At 37.1% G+C, this 18503-nt stretch overlaps 1 protein-coding gene across 1 annotated transcript in view; it reads left to right on the top strand.

Moving 5' to 3' along the window:
* LOC138154688 (sodium channel protein type 9 subunit alpha-like) overlaps positions 1 to 18503 on the top strand; it is a 146204-nt gene that overhangs the window by 98618 nt on the left and 29083 nt on the right. The window contains exons 17-21 of the mRNA XM_069079663.1: positions 436 to 786; positions 3385 to 3852; positions 10359 to 10479; positions 15836 to 15990; positions 17181 to 17354. Of these exons, the coding sequence (XP_068935764.1) occupies positions 436 to 786; positions 3385 to 3852; positions 10359 to 10479; positions 15836 to 15990; positions 17181 to 17354 (1269 nt within the window). The remainder of the gene's footprint in view (positions 1 to 435; positions 787 to 3384; positions 3853 to 10358; positions 10480 to 15835; positions 15991 to 17180; positions 17355 to 18503) is intronic.

Raw genomic sequence — 18503 nt, 5'->3', positions numbered from 1 at the left:
CTCTCTCTCTGTCTCTCTCTCTCTCTGTCTCTCTGTCTCTCTCTCTCCCCTACCCTTTCCCCCTCTCCCTGTCCCCCAAGTACCTTTTTGTGCCTGATAAGCTTAAATACCATGAGGACTTTCTTTCCTACCTCTGTTTGGCTTCTCACCAATGATCTGATTATGACCATTTCAGTTTTGATTGAACCGTACAAAGAACTAGAGAATGTGGGAAATAGTCATCTTGTAGCAAAATGAAGTCAAAGAAAAATGAAAATTGAGATTCAGTGAAGTGTGACACATTAAAAAAAGTTGTTTTTCAGTGGGTGTTATTAAAAAGGTTAGAATTTTGGATTTACCTATATTTTAGCACTGCAGAAATTGGCATTCTGAGGACCCAAAAGAGTTTCAATTGTACTTAATAGTAAAATTATTTTTCTTCCTTTTGCTTTTTAGCTCCTGTTTTTCAAATTGGCAAAATACTGGCCAACGTGTGAAAGACTGATAAAGATCATTGCTTACTCTGTGGACGCCCTTCAAGGCTTGTTATTGGTATTGTTTGTCACCTTGTTTATCTTTGCGGTGGTTGGCATGCAGCAATTTGGTGAAAACTGCCAAGAATATTTCTGCAACCCTGGTGTTGACTGTCCACGTTGGCACATGAACGACTTCCTCCATGCATTTCTGATGATGTTCAGAGTGCTTTGTGGTGAATGGATAGAGCCCATGTGGGACTGTATGGATAGAGCAGATCAAAGCAAATGCCTTGTCTTTTTTGTAATGATGGTTTTTATTGGAAAAATGCTGGTATGTAATCATCAGAGTTCAAATACTCATTAAAAAATGTTAATCTTTAGTAAATGTTAATGCTTTTGAACTAATGGGGATTTAAGTGTCTTAACTCTAGGTAAACCCATAGGTGTTTCATTACACAATTTTGAAGCCAGACTATTATTTTTCCTAGTTGTACAAGTGAGTTGTTGAGAACCTAATGAGGAATTGTAGTCATCTGAGAGGAGAGATGTTATGGAGACATTGAGATATTGTAGAGGTAGAATCTACAATACTTTTTACCAAGATGTGAAAGGTGACAGAAAGGCAGTTCTGGCCCCTACAAGATATGGCAGATGAACGAAAGGAAGGGAGACCAATTAAGAGGCTATTAAAGTAGTCAACTTTTGAGCTGATGAGGTCTTTAACTAGAGTTATGGCCATGTAAGTAGAGAGAAGGGAACATATCCAACAGCTATTAAGGAGGTAGAATGGACAAGAATTGGCAACTGATTGTATATGTGAGGTGACTATTGACAATGCTTTTCCTCCTGTAGAATCTCTCTTCTTTGGGTTTCTGTAGCACTATTCTCCCATGGATCTCCTTCTGTCTGTTTGACCATATCTTCTCAATATGGGGCAGTGTATAGAGTGTTGGGACTGGAGTCAGAAAAATTCAATTTCTTGGATTCAAATCTGGCCTCAGACAACTACTAGCTTTGTGTCTCTGGGCAAACCATTTATCCTGTTTGTCTCAGTTTTCATATTTGTAGAAGAAGCTGGAGAAGCAAATGGCAAACTATTCCAGCTTATTTGCTAAGAAAGTTCCAAATGGGGTCACAACAAGTTGGACACGACTGAAGTGACTGAGCAACAAAAACTGTAAATGTAACTGAAATCTCTATCCTTAGTTCGTCTTCACTACATATACTTTTCTATTGGTGACCTCATCAACTGCCATGATATCTTCCTGGTCTGTGCATCCAGTCCTAGGATCTCTCATCAGCTCTAGTGACACATGACCAACTATATTTTGGGCAGTTAAAACTGAATATTCCAAAGACATTTAAAACTCAACAAATCCCCAAGATAACTCTTTATCATTCCATTCAAATCCACACCTCTTCTGAATGTTAGTATTACTCTCAAAGGCACCACCATACTTTCAGTTTCCCAAGTTTGGAGAATTAGTGTTTTCCTTGACTCCTCATTTTCCCCTCACCTCACATATACAGTCAGTCATTAATTCTTATCCGTTTCCTTTCCTCAGCATAAACTGGAGAAAGGTAAAAAAAAAATGATGAGGACTGAGGAAAAACTGATGAAGAAATTTTGATTTTGTTTCTTCTTTGATCTTCAGGGTCCACTTTAAAATAATTTTTTTAGTCCAGAAAAAGGACACATGTAGCATTTCAGCTTTTTGTCTTGGGAGATTTGTCAAATACACCAACACCTTTAGAGAAAGATTTAGTTTCATGATGAGATTGGAAACTAGGTTTCAAAGAATTGAGAAGTGAATGAGAGGAGGTAGAGAGGTAGCAACAGATATAGTCTATTTTTTTCCATAGGAGTTTGTTAGTGAAATGGAGAAGAAATAGGTGAGAGCTTGATGAGTTCATAGAATGGATTGAGAATTTTTTAAGGTTGGAGGATATTTGAGTATAGGTATCAGAGAAGGAAGCAGTACATAAGGAAGAAGTAGACATAGGATTAAGGTGCAGGATAATTGTTGGTCAATCTCCTGGAAAAGACAGAAGTGGATACCCATGATCAAAAGTACATATAGAAAGGACTGGCCTTCAGCAAAAAGATTGCCTCTTTTTCAGAAATAGGAGTAGACAGAAAAAAGGGGAGTGGGTCAATATCACTGGGTTTTGAAATGTGGAGAAAAAGAGATAAGAGAACTCATGCAAGGAATTCCATTTGGTCAATAAAATGTGAAGTGTGAAGAAAGGATTGAGCTAGAAAGAGCATTCTGTAGAATGTATGGGTCAATAAATGCCTAGTGACCATGCCCTCAAGGGTTTGACTAAACTCAGAACCAGTTCCTTTTTCCCATTAAAGGCAACAGGATTGCTTAAGAAAAGATGTAGGTGGAGTGTGCACTTAGCTACATATAGGAAGATAAAATTATAGTTTACAGTTACAAGGACCTTAGAGGACAAGTCCAATATTCTTATTCAAAGATAATGAACCTGCAGCTGAGAGAGCTTAAATTTTTTGTCTAGGTTCACACAGCTAGTAACTGTCTGAGGTTGGGTTTGAACTCAAGTCTTCCTAATTGCAAGGCCGACTTCCTATCACTGCACCTGACCTGGCAACTGAGGCCCTGGTCCTGAGCAAAATTATTATGGGTATACTCTATGAATATGTTTCTTGAGTGTTTGAAATTCTTAAATACCATCCTGAACCCCTATATAGTATGTGTAATGTGTGTGCAGTGTGTGGGTGTGTGTGTGTGTGTGTGTGTGTGTGTGTTCCCCTGAAGAGAGGGAACAGATTTGCCTTCAGGGAATTCATTTTGTCTGTTCTTTGACCTGCAGCACACATTTAACAGAAATTACTGTTGTTTTTTTTCAGAGTACAAGAGATGCATTTATAATCCAAGCTCCTTGTTTTTAATTCCCCATTTAGCTACTGATCCTGTTTGTGGCTTTGTTGAGCTCATTTAGTTCAGAGAACTTTGCAGCAATCGAAGTGAGTCCTGAATCCAATAATCTCCAGCTTGCAATGGCAAGGATTCAAAAAGGAATATATTATGTGAAACGAACTTTACTTGACCTCATTGCAAAAGTGTTTTCTAAGAAACATATGATTTCAAATGATATCAAAACAGAAGAAAATCTAAATATAGAGAAGAGTAATGTCATATCCAAACATACAGTAAATAACATGAACAAAAATTTCGAGAAATATCAAGAAAGAAGCCATAACATTGGAATCAGTTTGGAAAAATATGCCAGGAACAAAAGTGATTCTTCCTCACTTGTTCCTAATCCTAGCTTTTTAGGACCAGCAGCAATTGCTTTTGGAGAATCTGATGTTGAAAATGTCTGTGCCAAGGAATTTAGGAATGAATTGGACACTGAAAGCAGCAAAGAGGTAAGAAACCTTACATGTAGTATTTTTATATTATTATCATTTGATATAGAAGCAATGTGTTTTAGGATCTCCAAGAATAAAGATTCCTTTTAATAGCAGAGAATTTAATGACCTACAGCCTATATGATGATATTCATATTTTTTTAACAGGGTAAATATTTTTATTTATTTATTTTTAGTTTTCAACATTTATTTCCACAAGATTTTGAGTTACAATTTTTTCTCCCTGTCTTTCCCTTACCCCCACCCCAAAATAGCAAGTCTACTGAATACCCCTTCCCCCAATCTGTTCTCTCTTATATCCTCCCCCTTCACCCCCCTTAAATTTCTAGTAGGGCAACATGAATTTCTATACTCCACTGCCTGTATATCTCATTTCCCAGTTGCATGTAAAAATAATATTTTTTAAAACATTTGTTTTTAAAACTTTGAGTTCCAGATTTTTTTCCCTTCTTCCCTCCAAACCTGCCCCCACTGGGAAGATAAGCAATTCAATATAGGTTGTATATGAGTAGTTAAGCAAAACATTTCCATAGTAGTTATAATGTGAAAGACTAGCTGTATTTCCCTCCATCGTATCCCACCCCCCCACTTATTCTGTTTTCTCCTTTGACCCTCTCCCTTTTCCAAAATGTTTGCTTCTAACTACCCTCTCCCCTAATCTGCCCTCCCTTCTATCATCCCCCCTCTTATCACCTACCCCCCTATTTTCCTGTAGGGTAAGATACACAATTGAGTGTGTATGCTGTTCCCTCCTTAAGCCAAATTCAAAGAGAATAAGTTTGTCCCATTCCTTTTCACCTTCCTGCTCTTCCCCTCCTTTGTAACAGTTTTCTCTTGCCTCTTTTATATGAGAAAATTTACCCTAATCTATCTCTTCCTTTCTCCCCCCAATAAATTCCTCTCACCTCTTAATTTTAGTTTTTAGATATTATCCCTTCATATTCAACTCATCCTGTGCCCTCTGTTTATGTATACATAAACATAAACATGCCCACACTCACATATATATCTATATACGCATACACCCTCCTATATATACATATATGTATGTATTCATATATATATATATATATACACACATATATATATATTCCCTTCAACTATCCTCATATTGAGAAAAGTCTTACGAGTTACAATTATCATTTTTCCATGTAGGAATATAAATAGTTCAACTTAATTAATTCCTTATGATTTCTTTTTCCTGTTTACCTTCTCATGTTTCTCTTGTTTCTTGTATTTGAAAGTCAAATTTTCTGTTCAGCTCTTGTTTTTTCATCAAGAATGTTTGAAAATCCTTTATTTCATTGAATTACCATATTTTCTCCTGTAGCATTATACTCAGTTTTGCTGGGTGGGTGATTCTTGGTTTTAGTCCTGGCTTCTTTGACCTCTGGAACATCAGATTCCAAGCCTGTTTATACCCTAATGTAGAAGCTGCTACATCTTGTGTTAACATGATTGTGTTTCCACAATGCTAAAATTGTTTCTTCCTGACCACTTGAAATATTTTCTTCTTGACCTGGGAACTCTGTAATTTGGCTATAATATTCCTAACAGTTTTCTTTTTGGGATCTTTTTCAAGAGGTGATTGGTAAATTCTTTCCATTTCTATATTGCCCTCTGGTTCTAGAATATTAGGGCAATTTTGCTTTATAATTTCTTGAAAGATGGTGTCTAGGCTCTTTTTTTGATCATGGTTTTCAGGTAGTCCAATAATTTTAAAAATATCTCTCCTGAATCTGTTTGTAATGTCAATTTTTTTTTCCAGTGAGATATTTCACATTGCCTTCAATTTTTTTGGATCTGTTTTATAGTGTTTTGATTTCTCATAAAGTCGTTAGCTTCCAATTGCTCCAGTCTAATTTTGAAGGAGTTTGACTTTACTTTTCCATCTGGCAAATTAGGCCTTTTAAGGTATTCTTCTCCTCACTGGCTTTTTGGGTCTCTTTTGCCATTTGAATTAATCTGTTTTTAAGGTGTTATTTTCTTCAATGTATTTTTGGGTCTCCTTTAAGCAGACTGTTGCCTTGCTTTTCATGATTTTCTTGCCTCATTCTCATTTCTCTTCCCAACTTTTCCTCCACTTCTCTTACTTGATTTTCAAAGTCCTTCTTGAGCTCCTCCATGGCCTGTAACCAATTTATACTTTTCTTGGAGGCTTTTGATACAATAGTTCTGACTTCACTGTCTTCCTCCCACTCCATGCCTTGATCCTTTTTGTCCCAAAAAAAGGATTGTATGGTCTGTTTGTGCTTCCTCTGCTTGCTCATATTGCCAGCCAATTACTTGACTTTTGAGCTCTTTGCTGTGGTAGAACTCTGCTTCCAGAATGAAGAGAGCTTTGTCCCAAATTGCTGGGGTTTTTGCAGCTGCTAGAGCTATTAGGAGGCTACCCTCTCTACAGCCTCCACTAGCTCTGGCTCACTGGCCATACACACTACCAGAAACCACGATCCAGATACAAGCAGGTTAAAGCAAGAATGATTACTCTCTGATTGGTCGCTTGGTCCCCCAAGATCTGCAGGCCAGGAGCTCCTGAGGCAGCCATGTGGGGCAGATACTTCACCTCCACTGCCTCTCAACCAGGAGGAAAGGGCCAGACCTCACTCTTCCATCCCCCCCATTCTAGCAGAGTTCCACTCTTTCCTTTTACTTTGTCTTTGGTGTTTATGGGTTGAGTGGTCTGGAAACCACCACAGGTGCTCTGTGATTTGCTCTCACGAAGTCTGCTCTAGCCACTGCTGGTTGGGGCCACCCTGGGGCTGGAACCATGTGGCTCCTGTGGGACTGTGCTTGACTCCCAGCACATTGAGATAGATTTTTCCTGTCAGCCTTCTGGGCTGACTTCAGCAGGAGATTTGTTTCTTATTGTCACTTTGTGGGTTCTGTAGATTTAAAATTTGTTTAGAGTAATTTTTTTCACAGGTATTAGAAGTGGTTGGAGCCAGAGTCCAAGCCAAGTTTGTGCTTCTACACCGCCATCTTGGTTCCCAATATTCATACTATTAATATTCATCAAATGTAAAAGTATATGATGACTTAGTGGCCTACAACTATGATTTCCTCAGTTTGGGAATCTTCCAAGGAAGGAATGCCTTCAGGAAGTGCAGATTGGGAACAGCTTAGCAGTTAATATCCTTAAAGAATTGGGTGGGACGTTGAGATGTTAAATGGCTTTTCCTGGGTCACATAACCAGTCTGTATAAGGGTAGAATCTGCACTCATTACAGAGCTTGCCCCTCTCTCTCCTCTGTTGCCTTTCAATGGAACACTGACAAAATATTATTATAAAATCAGTGGTTCTTTAATCAGTGATGCTATGATACCTGTGATGTATATTATGACCCATCTATGCCTGCTCACCAGTGTATGACTCTCTCCCTGTTCTCTCTTCATTTGGGGTAGAATAGGAGTAAATATATAAATCTCTAATGGCAAACTCAGAAAGGCATAGATTGGTCACACTTACCTAGGATAAGGAGGGAGTCAAGCTGAGTGGAAGTCCTGATGAATAAGGGAAGACATTGCTGTGTCAGAAACAAGCTCCATGATCGGGTGGGTGTGAGTTGTCTTCAATGAGGCATATTAGCACACATGTGCATGCAAGAAGTTAAATGATATGGTTGAATTACCTTTGGAATTAATGTAGTAGTATCAGAAAGAACCTTAGAGGCAGTTTATTTCAAGTAGTACCTGTTTTGGAATCCCCCCAATGTGGTCAAATAGTATTGATATGAAGATTGCTAGTTAAAAGAAAACCACCATGTCCCAGAGCAGCCCAATCTTCTCTATCATGGTTTTCATCAAAATGAAATTCCTTAGATCAAACCAAAACTTACCCACTCTGATTTCTACCTATGGTTCCTTGTTCTGCCCTTTGTGACCATACAGGATAAATTGAATCCTTTTTCCACATAAGAATCTTTCAAATACCTAAAGACAACTCCCCCTGGACATTCTCTAGCTTCCCAATATTTTATTTAAAATCCAATTCCCTAGGAATTAAACAGAGCACTCAAAATATGATCTGACCAGGGCAAAGTATAATAGGATTATGATCTCTCATTTCCCAGATATACTTCGTTCCTAGGAGCATACCAAGACTGCATCTGCTTTTTTGGGCCCCCATCACACTGTTTACTCATATTGTTTCCATTCTTCTGAAATCATCCAAAATTTTTAGAGCAATTCTTGTTTAGCTACAATTCCCTATCTTGGTTCTGTTTTGTTGCTGTTGTTGTTGTTGTTAAGGCAATTTAGGATTTTACATTTATTGCTTCATATATTCACCTATTATTCTAGTCTACAAAATTAATTTTGGATACTGCCTTTCACTTGATATGTTGGAAGTTCTTCCTAGTTGTATGCCATCTGTTAATTTGATTACAAAAACTGCCTTTATCGAAGTAACTTAAAAAATGGTAACAGGACTAAGGGCAACTACCTAGGCACCCATGCTAGAGAATTCCTTCCAAATTCTGTTGAACCATTAATGTCTTTTCTTCAAATGTGATAATTCATAGAGCTCCAAATCCAGCTACCTAAACTGTCATCCAGCCCAAATATTTCTTTCTTGTTCCAAAGGAGAAACCTAGGTAACCTGAGTCTAGGGAATTCCCTGAGTCTGTCTAATGGAAAATTAATTCCTCTTCTTACTCTGTTTTCATTGATTTAGTTTGTGCAAGGGTTCTCAACATTACTTGCCTTAAATTTTCTGTTTTATATTTTTTCATCATCTCTGTTACTGATTTGGTTAATCATTCTCCCCTTATCTATGGTTGTGAAGTGGTGAAACTCACTTTGTTTTGCTAGTATCAAACCATATGTCTACCATGAAGACCACTCCTGTTTACTTGTTCTTTAATCTTGGTTGACCTGTTTGATCTGGAGTTTGCTTCTTGCCTCTAGCTCCTCATCTCAGCATTTATCTTTAACCAACTCTTGTCTATATGACCAACCTGACACTACTTAGTCCTTTTATTTATTGGAAACTTTCCAGCTCTGTTCAGAAAACTATGTTATGTAAAACACTTAATCTGTGCCAAGTCTGGTTACTTGCTGTGTTCCACAAAGCCGGGGTGAACAGGATACTTAGGATCTATTTTTTCTTCCCTATTTCTTTTTTTGGATTTTTTTTTCTTCTAACTTTTGGGTATGAACTTTTCAACCACTCTAATTATTCAAAACATAGCATGAACTATTTGAGCACCTAGGCCAAACACCTCCCTTGTTTTAGAAGCTAGCAAGCCTAGATGAATAGATATTGACATGCTGGCAATCATGAGAAATAGAGGTATTCAGAGGGATGTCGGGGAATCTTCCTACCATTCCTCTCATATGATTCTTGAAGTATCCTTCCAATATCAACTCCTATAGGCCATTCCTAGTTCTAGCCCCAACTTTTCTGAGGGCATGTCTGAGACTCACTCCCTTTTCCTTCTCTTAGCCTTTGTTCCCAGGTAAGTTTTAGATTCTCTATAGGGATTCATTCCTGACAAAGCTATTTCTATGTATTTGTTCATGTCTAAATTATATAATAGCTATTTGAATCCTTTTTCATACCTCCTAAGGTATTATAAAGTTCCTGACAGTGGATAGTATGTCTTATATGCCCTTGTGTCTTCTTCAGCCCTTAAAAGAATGTCTTGAATGTAGTAAATACTTAGTAAATTTAGGTTTAATAGATTTGAGTTCCTATCAAGAAGATAACATTTTTCTATCTGAAGCTCATGGTTTCCTCATATGTGTGTCTTCCCACAAAGCCAAATTCCAGGCTTATTATGGTTAACTTCTCAAAAATTATAGCACATGGGCCCTCACTTATATTTCTGTCATCAGATGGTACACTAGTTCAAAGAAAAAAACTTAATTAAAGATTATAGCAAAATAAGCAACGGGGAAAATATCTCCATTTATCTGGGTGTTCTCTCACCCACTAGTGCCTGTAGCATTGGTGGAAGTAAGAATATTCATGAACAGGTAACATAGGCAGGAGAAGCAAACTTGCAGTCCTATTTCTAATTTTCATTCAGAACCTTTCTTTAACTTTATCACTGCAAATGAAGAGAGCCCTCAAGTTTAAACTGTCTATCCTTTGAATTTCTATTATTCTCCCCAAATATGCAACTCCCTGAACTTATCCTACTGTTTGATTTAATGTTTGAAAATTTCTTTTGGCTTTTTTGCATATCTCCAGCATGGCTCATGGTCTATATAAATTATGACCTTGGAGCTAGTTAAAAAAGAACTAGGTGGAACTGGTGATGATTCTATGCTCTCACCAAATCCAAAGCACAAGTATGGGTGGAAACAAAAATGAAGTATGAATACACTTGTAAGCTTGGTTTTATTTGAACCATAATCTGTAGTTTTGTACTTTTATGCCACACTTCCATTACTGATATTTAACCTATATTTCTTATTTTTAATATGAAATTACATTAAAATAAACTTAAGTCAATCGAAAGATTAAAAGTTCCTTTTTCTTGGGGGATGGTTTTTAGAACCTCAGACGAAGTAGTTCCTCCGAAGATAGCATGGCTCCCATCCTTGCCCCTGGGGAAGGAGAACAAGCATTGGATAAACCTCTGAAATCAGATGAACCAGAGGCTTGTTTTACATATGGTAAGTGGAACACAGTTTGCCACACTTGTAATTTTATACTATTGCTTTGACCTTTCTTTCAATCATTAATAATAACAAAATTTGTAATACTTTCATTTTAAGCCATTCATTACTCTTCCAGCACCATGGCTACATATGTTGCACTTAACAGTCATAAACATAATCAAGAAATATTTTTTAAATGGAAAGATTAAACAGAAATAGAGAAGAAAATGTAAAGTTTTACTATCAAAAACAACTGACCTAAAAAACAGGGCAAGAGGAAATAATCTAAGAAATATCAAGCTACCTAAAAATCATGACCAAAAAATGCCTGACTATGGTATTTCAAGAAATCACGAGTGAAAACAGCCTAGACTTTTTAGGATGAGAAGTCTAAGTGAAAATAGAATCTGCTAGTCAGTTCCTGAAAGAAACCCCAAAATTAAAACTCCCAGGAATACCATAACCAAAATCCAAAGGTCTTTTTGATATCATATGACAGATACTTTCTTATAATTTTCCCATCTTTACTATTTCCCTATATTTTCTTCAATATGAACTCTTGAATAATCCCTTATGCCCTTGGACTTCTGTTCATAAAGATTAAAAAAATTTATGTGGCTTAGTCTTATTCTTTTATTACCCTTCCTCATCCTTGCTTCCTTATTTCACAGAAATTCATAGATTTAATTACAACACATGTCTTTAATTACAGCCAAATACAGACAGGATTCTATCATATTTATGCTACTACATACATTCTGTGTGTATGTGACTGGGGAATTAGAAAGCAGAAGAACTGTTATAATTAACAACATATTATATAGGTATCATTACTTATGGTAGTTCAATATTGCCATTCTCTAGTTCATGGCAGAGTGCCACTGATTTTTAAAATGAGTTGGCACAACTTCCTAATTTATATTTGGGATCCAGCCAACAACAACATTGATGTATCGATGTAATTTGTATAATACAAAAATCTAGTTCCCAGTTTATTTTATAGAAGGTAAGCTTTAAAAATTATGTTCTTATTGAGAGAAAGTAAATTTAAAGCAAATGAAATATAGAGTGTTTCAAAATTCCCAAAAAGTTGAATACGAATTATTATATTTGTCAGTGTGGATAAATGATTTATTTGTAGGACCAACTCTCATTCTCCTCATGAGAAATACAACTTTCTTATTGGGATTCCTTAAAATTGCATTTGATTACCTGTTAACCTTTAATGGGACTAGTTTTTCCTTAAAATTTGCCTAGGTTGGGGCGGCTAGGTGGCACAGTGAATAGAGAACCAGCCCTGGAGTCAGGAGGACCAAAGTTCAAAGCTAGCCTCAGATACTTAATACAAAAAACTAGCCATGTTACCTTGGGCAAGTCACTTAACCGCAATTGCCCCCCCCAAAAAAGCAATAAAATAAAATAAAATTTGCCTGGGTGTCTGAGTACTCCGATGTCAATAAAAGAAAGAAAATACTTTTCAGGTTATTCATGTGGTCATTATTTATGGAATTTAATCTAAAATGAAAATTTACTTTTCTCATTTAGAGGATGTGTATTGATTTTTCCTCCCTTGATTATCAAAAAAAGTCTATATTTTTCTATCTTAATACGAATGAAAACAGTGCAAATTATGAAAAATCTTTTAAAAATAATAAATGATCCTCTACTGTGGTAGTTATATGCAAAACAGATATGCTTTGCACATGATTTTTATTGTAGCTTCATGTTGAATAGCTATTAATGCCAAAATACAAGTATTTTTTCCTCTCCCTCTCCTTCCTTTTTCCCTCCCTCCTTTCCCATTCTTTCCTCTATCTCTCTCCTGTCTATGTCTCTCCCTCTTTTCTGCAACACTCTGGCAGCACCTCTGAGTGGGAAGGGCTGTGTATATGATGTTTTTCTAGGCCTCAAGTTAATTTTTCCTGTTTCTGTTTTCCTTGCTCCTTGTAATTTTTCCCTGATCATTTTGGACACAAAAGTTCCCTTCTTCCCTCCCTTCCTCTTCCTCCTGCTTTCCCTCATTTCCTCATTGATCTTTTCCCATTTATTCAGTGATATAAGGTTTATAAAGCAATATTTTCACAATAATCCTGTGAAGAAGGTAGTATTAAATCATAGAACCCTAGTATCTCAGAATTGGGGAGGGGGGAGTCAATGATCATCTAGGCCCCCCCCCATAACTAACTGAGAATCCTCTCTTTAGTATAATTGACAAGTGGGCAGCTTCTCATTTGCAGAATACCTTCAGTGATATTAAACTAAGTAGCCCTCTGAAAAAGACCATGCCACTTCTGGATAGTCCTAATTTTTCTAAGTGTCATGTGATAAGCGGCATTATAGTTGGGACTTAGACAAAATGGGTATAATCAAAACTCACACTGTGTAGGCTACTCACCCCTCTCACCTAGACATTTGTCACAGCCACTGCTCTTTGGATTTCATTTATTTGTTTTAATATAGAGTCACCCTGGGAGATATTTGCAGAGGTAGACATTCACTACACATGATTACATTCAAATTTTTCCAGAGTTCTAGGGGCAACCCTGCTCAAGGGAAATAAACTCCCTCTACTCATTATTTTAACTTATTAGGACCAATCCAATATATTTCTATAATCTCTCACAATAATAGATTTTTATGTTCAACAAACTATTTACTTAACCATAAGACAAAAGAAACAATGACATTATAGATATTGTTCTTATAGATACTGATATTAAAACAAATGCATAAATGATAAAATTCATCAATATATACCTATAAATCAGATCCTGAACTTGCACAAATGCACTCAGTATCTCTTGGTGAAGAATAGGCCCACACAAGCAGAAATCTGGAAGGGAAGCACCTGAAGGTAAAAAATTTCATCTGCTTAGGATAACTTGTAGGCCTTGACTGTATATCTCAATGTTTAGTGTGGTCAGGAAGATCTGTGTGATGCATGAATGCTCCTCTGCTCATTGCTTGGCTAACCAATCTTCAGATGAGGAAATTATCTTCTCTTCCTGACTTTGATATAGCATTTAAGAAATCTTCCAATTAACCACTGCCAATAAGAGCGAGTTTAGAAAATGTTAGCTCCACGTGAATTGCAGTTCTCTTTAAGCTAAAAAACTGAAAAGCCCATCAAAATGGCTATCTTTGAGACTTGCAAACTAGGCTTGACAGTTAACTTTTCTGGATGATCCATTGTCCAATCAGATGGAGATCCAAGCTACACAACTCAAATCAACATATTGATCTAGTTCACCAGGCTACCAAAGTGGCGGCTAAGCCCCATCTCCTTTTCCTTCATGACCCAGTGGTAGCAGGATAGAGAATGAGCCCTAATGGGAAGCTTCACCATTATGCATTTCTAAGTGGAGCTTAAGACTATCCTACAGAAATTATTTGGCCTTGTCTCCTTTTATAGGTCATGCTTGGGTTGCCTCGATACTACTTAAGGCTTTAATATTGCTGTGGCCAGGGCTCAAGGTAAACTTGTTGCTGAAGCCTTTTCCTCATGCCACTGTAGGACTCTAGGCACTTCCACACTCTTTTTGCGCCAGGGTCTTTCTCCTCCTTTCTCATGTTACTAGAGTTCTCTAAGGCCATCCCTTTTAAAACTTTGCTTAAGACTGTTCCCAGCTAGGTGGCACAGTGGATACAGTGCCAGGCCTAGAGATAGGAAGACTCATTATCCTAAGTTAAAATCTGGTCTTAGACACATACTAACTGTGTGACCCTGGGCAACTCACTTAACCCTATTTGCCTCAGTTTCTTCATCTGTCAGATGAGCTGGAGAAGGAAATGGCAAGAAAACCCCAAATGAAGCGAGTCAGACACATCTAAAACAACTCAACAACAAAATCTGTTCCCTTACACTTGCACTCTATTGCAGTAGTCTGCTCATTGATCTTTCAGCCTCAAATCTCTCTCCCATTGTAAGCCATCCTTCATTTAGCTATTAAATCAATTTTCCTAAAGTGCAGGTCTGACCATGTCATTTTCCTGTTAAATAAACTCCAGTAGCTCCACGTTTCTTCCAGGACCAAATATAAAATCTTCTGTTTAGTTTTTAAAGCCCTTCATAATCCGACCCCTTCCTACTTTTCCACTCTTCTTACAACTGATTCCCTTCTAAGTATGTCATAATCCAGTCAACATTCACCTCCTTGCTGTTCCTCAAACATAACATTGCATCTCTGATCTTCTAGTGTTTTTGCTGGCTGGCCCCCATGGCTGACATGTGAACTAGCATCTAAACTTCGGCAAGAATCCTTTCCCACGTGCTTAATTTTAGTGTCTTCCCTCAGAGATTATCTCCAATTTATTCTGTATAGAAATTGTTCATACCTGGTTAGTTGCATGTTTTCTCCTTCATTAGACTGTGAGCTCTTTAAGAATAGGGACAGATTTTGTCTTTGTATCACTACGATTGCATAGTATGGTAGCACATAATAGGTATTTAACAAATACTGGTTGTTTGGTTTTTCTTACTGATCCTCTTTGTTGGTTCTGTAACATTGATTTTCAGTTGTCTTTGGTTTTAGCTTCAATGTTGCAATATTTAATGAAATAATTGCTTTGATTCCTGATTCTATTGGATGTGCATGTATTTTTTTTCTTTTTTTTTTCTAAATCAAGGTGTTTGAAAATCTCCAATTGCTTCTCAAGTTTCTCTAAAACTTCACAAACAATTTTGTTTCACTTCTTGGAAACAAGCTCTGATTTCGTGTGGTGTCTATAATATTTTTACACTGGTTCTGTGGGTGTAAGCCTTCTCTGAATGAAGTGACACTTTTCCTTTTGAGGTATCTGACATCTTTACTACAGTAGTATGCAATTCTAACAAATGATAGTTATCTTCAAATGATATCTTGAGAGTATTCTTCTTGCATTCCACCAGATCCTCTCTTTTCTATGCTATATATTCCAAGTTCCCTTAATTAATTATTTCATGTCACAACTTTCAGTCCTCTTAGAATCCTGGTAACTCCTATTTTGGGAATCCTAAAACTTCCTAATTTTCTTTCCAAAGATGTGGCCATCAAAACTGAACTTCTTTCTTCCAAAGCAATCTAAGACAGTGCAGAGGAACTACTGCCTTCTTTGTTGCAGGCACCTTTTGGTGCTTTTCTCTCATGAGCAGTATAACCCACTACTACCACCACAATTACCACACATTTGTTGTGGGGATATATTCATGGGGAAAAAACAAGCATGTTCTAAACTCTTTTTTTCTCTTCCAGGAACTTCTTGTACTAGTCCTCATAGAGAGAGCAGATGAAAATTTGACAAATAACTACTACAATTAAATTTTGGACCTAAAAAGAGTTATTTAATCCAACACCTGATGTTCTGTTTTTCATTACAATGTTACTTTTAATAGGTTGTATAAGGAGGTTCCCTTACTGTGAAGCCAATGTGAAATCTAGGAAAGGAAAGATTTGGTGGAACCTAAGGAAAACCTGCTATCGAACAGTAAAACACCAGTGTTTTGAGATTTCCATTGTTCTCATCATCTTTCTCAGCTGTGCTGCTTTGGTAAGTGAAATAGCAAGCAAGGATAGCTCTGATGGGAACATTTGTTCTAAAATTATTTTCTCGCTGTCATATGCCTCCTAATACCCTTACTCTCTAGCAGAGGAAGAAAGGAAACAATAATTTATTGTGTCTCTTATGAACCAGTCATTATGCTAAGTGCTTTGCAAATATTATCTCATTTGATCCTTATATCAGCCCTGGAAGGTAGGTTCTGTTTTACAGCTGAGGCACATAGAAGTTAAGTGACTTGGTTAGGGTCATTCAACTAATAAGCATCTAAAGTCAAGTTTGAACTCAGATCTTGCTGACTAGCTGACTTCAGGCCCAGTGTTCTGTCCACTACTCTACCTAACAGAGGACCTCACCCCCTACTTTATGAAAATAAGCAAGGCTATGTATTGTAAATTTCCTCTTCCCTTTACTCAACATCTCAATCTTTTTCATTTTCTTTTATTTTTTTCTCCTTTATGCCAATCTCTGAAAAAGAGGTGTCTTTTTTCCTTGCCATGGACAACCTCTCTGCTTATGCATTTGATTCCTTCTCCTCCAGGAGCTCATTCTTCTTTCTGTCTCCCACATTGTTTTATCCCCTGGCCTTGCCTTATTGAGACAGTTAGATGGCACAATGGATAGAGCTATGGAACAGGAATCAGGAATGCCTGCACTCAAATCTAACTTCAGTTATTTGCTAGCTATATGACCCTGGACAATTCACTTAACCTCTGTCTACTTCCATTCCCTCATCTATAAAATGAGAGTAATTATAGCATCTATATAACAGGATTACTGTAAGGATAAGATTAAATAAAGCACTTAGCCCAGTGACTGGCATGCAGTAAATGCTGAATGAATACTTCTTTCCCCTATTCTTTTCCTTCCCTCCTTCCTCTGTTACTGACAAACATAATTATTGTTTGTTGAGGTGAAATTTTAGTTGGGCAGTATTTTGGTGATTCATGTATGCTCATGGACCTCCGCTGAATGAGGGTATAAAGTTGTAAGATGACTAGCTCAAGGTCTTAGTTGTGTCCCCAAAGCCAGCAATGAGCTAAGAGGCTCATACGGTTGAGTGAACCTACAATTTTAGCCTCATTTCCAACATGTCTTTAACAAGAAATCATTTTCTTTTCCCCTTTCATTATAAATCACAAATTATGCATATTTTAATCATTTGCTTCATTTGTACTTAGATCTTTGAAGATATATACATTGAAAAGAGAAAAACCATCAAGATTATTCTAGAATATGGCGACATGATCTTCACTTATATCTTCATTTTAGAGATGCTTCTAAAATGGATGGCATATGGATATAAGACATATTTCAGTAATGTCTGGTGCTGGCTGGAATTCTTGGTTGTTAACGTATGTACATATAATAAGATTTTTAAGATTATTCATATGCTTTTAATTGTATCCATCAATAAGCATTTATTAAGAACTTAGTATATTAAGAACTAACATTTTGGCATCTATGTGCAGATTGCTATCCAATAGCAGAGAGACTTAAGGAAAGAAGACTGATTAGAAGTTTATTGCAATACTCCTGGATAAAGACTTCTTCATTGGGCCTCAACTGAGGTTATGGTAATATGAAGAGAAAGAAGGGAAAGATACAAGATATGTTTTGGAAGTTAAAGAAAAAAAAAGATTTTGCAGCTAATTGGATATGTTGGATTAAGGCTATGGTTTCAAAATTGGATTACTGAAAGAATGGCAGTGACCTCAATAGAAATAAGGAATTTGACTATGAAAGGGACAAGAGTTAGTATAATAGCTCAAAGGGATGGCTGGTAGTGAGCTTATTTGCCGTGGTCTACTCAGTGTCCAGCACTGAGCATGTCTGGAGGCATGAATAAGAAATGACCAGGCCATGTGGGTAGTTCAAGGAAGAACTATAAGCTCCATTTATTGATTCTTAGGACATGGTTTTTATAGAGCAGTGAGAGTATTCTTATCATTATCTTAGTCTGTCATATCCTGGAAGTAGCATGGCAGTAAGGCTTTTGCCCTCTAGGTGCCAGAAAGTCTTAGGAAGAGCCAGTTAACTCCTTTCATATGCAGTCACATTACAAAGGATACTCTTGAGAGCTGGCTTCAAGGCCAAAGCCAAAGCCACATCATCAAGTACATCTGCATAGGAACTGACCACCTAAGAATTCAAATATTTTGTATTTGAAGAACTAAAGTCTTGGGGCAGAGCCTATTGGTCTCAAAACTCAAACAACATCCTTTTAAGTGTAACCCATATCTAAAGACCCAAGGAGCAAGCTTAACAAAGGGAATCTAGGTGGTGCAGTGAACAGAGCACAGGCCCTGTAGTCAAGAGGACCTGAGTTCAAATCCGGCCTCAGACACTTAACACAAAACTAGCCAGTGACCTTGGGCAAGTCACTTAATCCCAATTGCCCTACCTTTCCCTCTCTAAAAAAAAAAGAAAATGAGAGGGAGGAAATATTGTGAGGATGGTATTTTGGAGAAGCTGAGAAGAGATAAGATAAAGGGTACATAGAG

This window comes from Petaurus breviceps, unplaced genomic scaffold (assembly GCF_028583685.1).
Source record: "Petaurus breviceps papuanus isolate PSGF00001 unplaced genomic scaffold, PetGlider_PUasm1.0 91133, whole genome shotgun sequence".
Classification (NCBI taxonomy): domain Eukaryota; kingdom Metazoa; phylum Chordata; class Mammalia; order Diprotodontia; family Petauridae; genus Petaurus; species Petaurus breviceps.
Note: the sequence above shows the minus strand (reverse complement) of the source record. Positions and strands in the feature narration are given on the sequence as shown.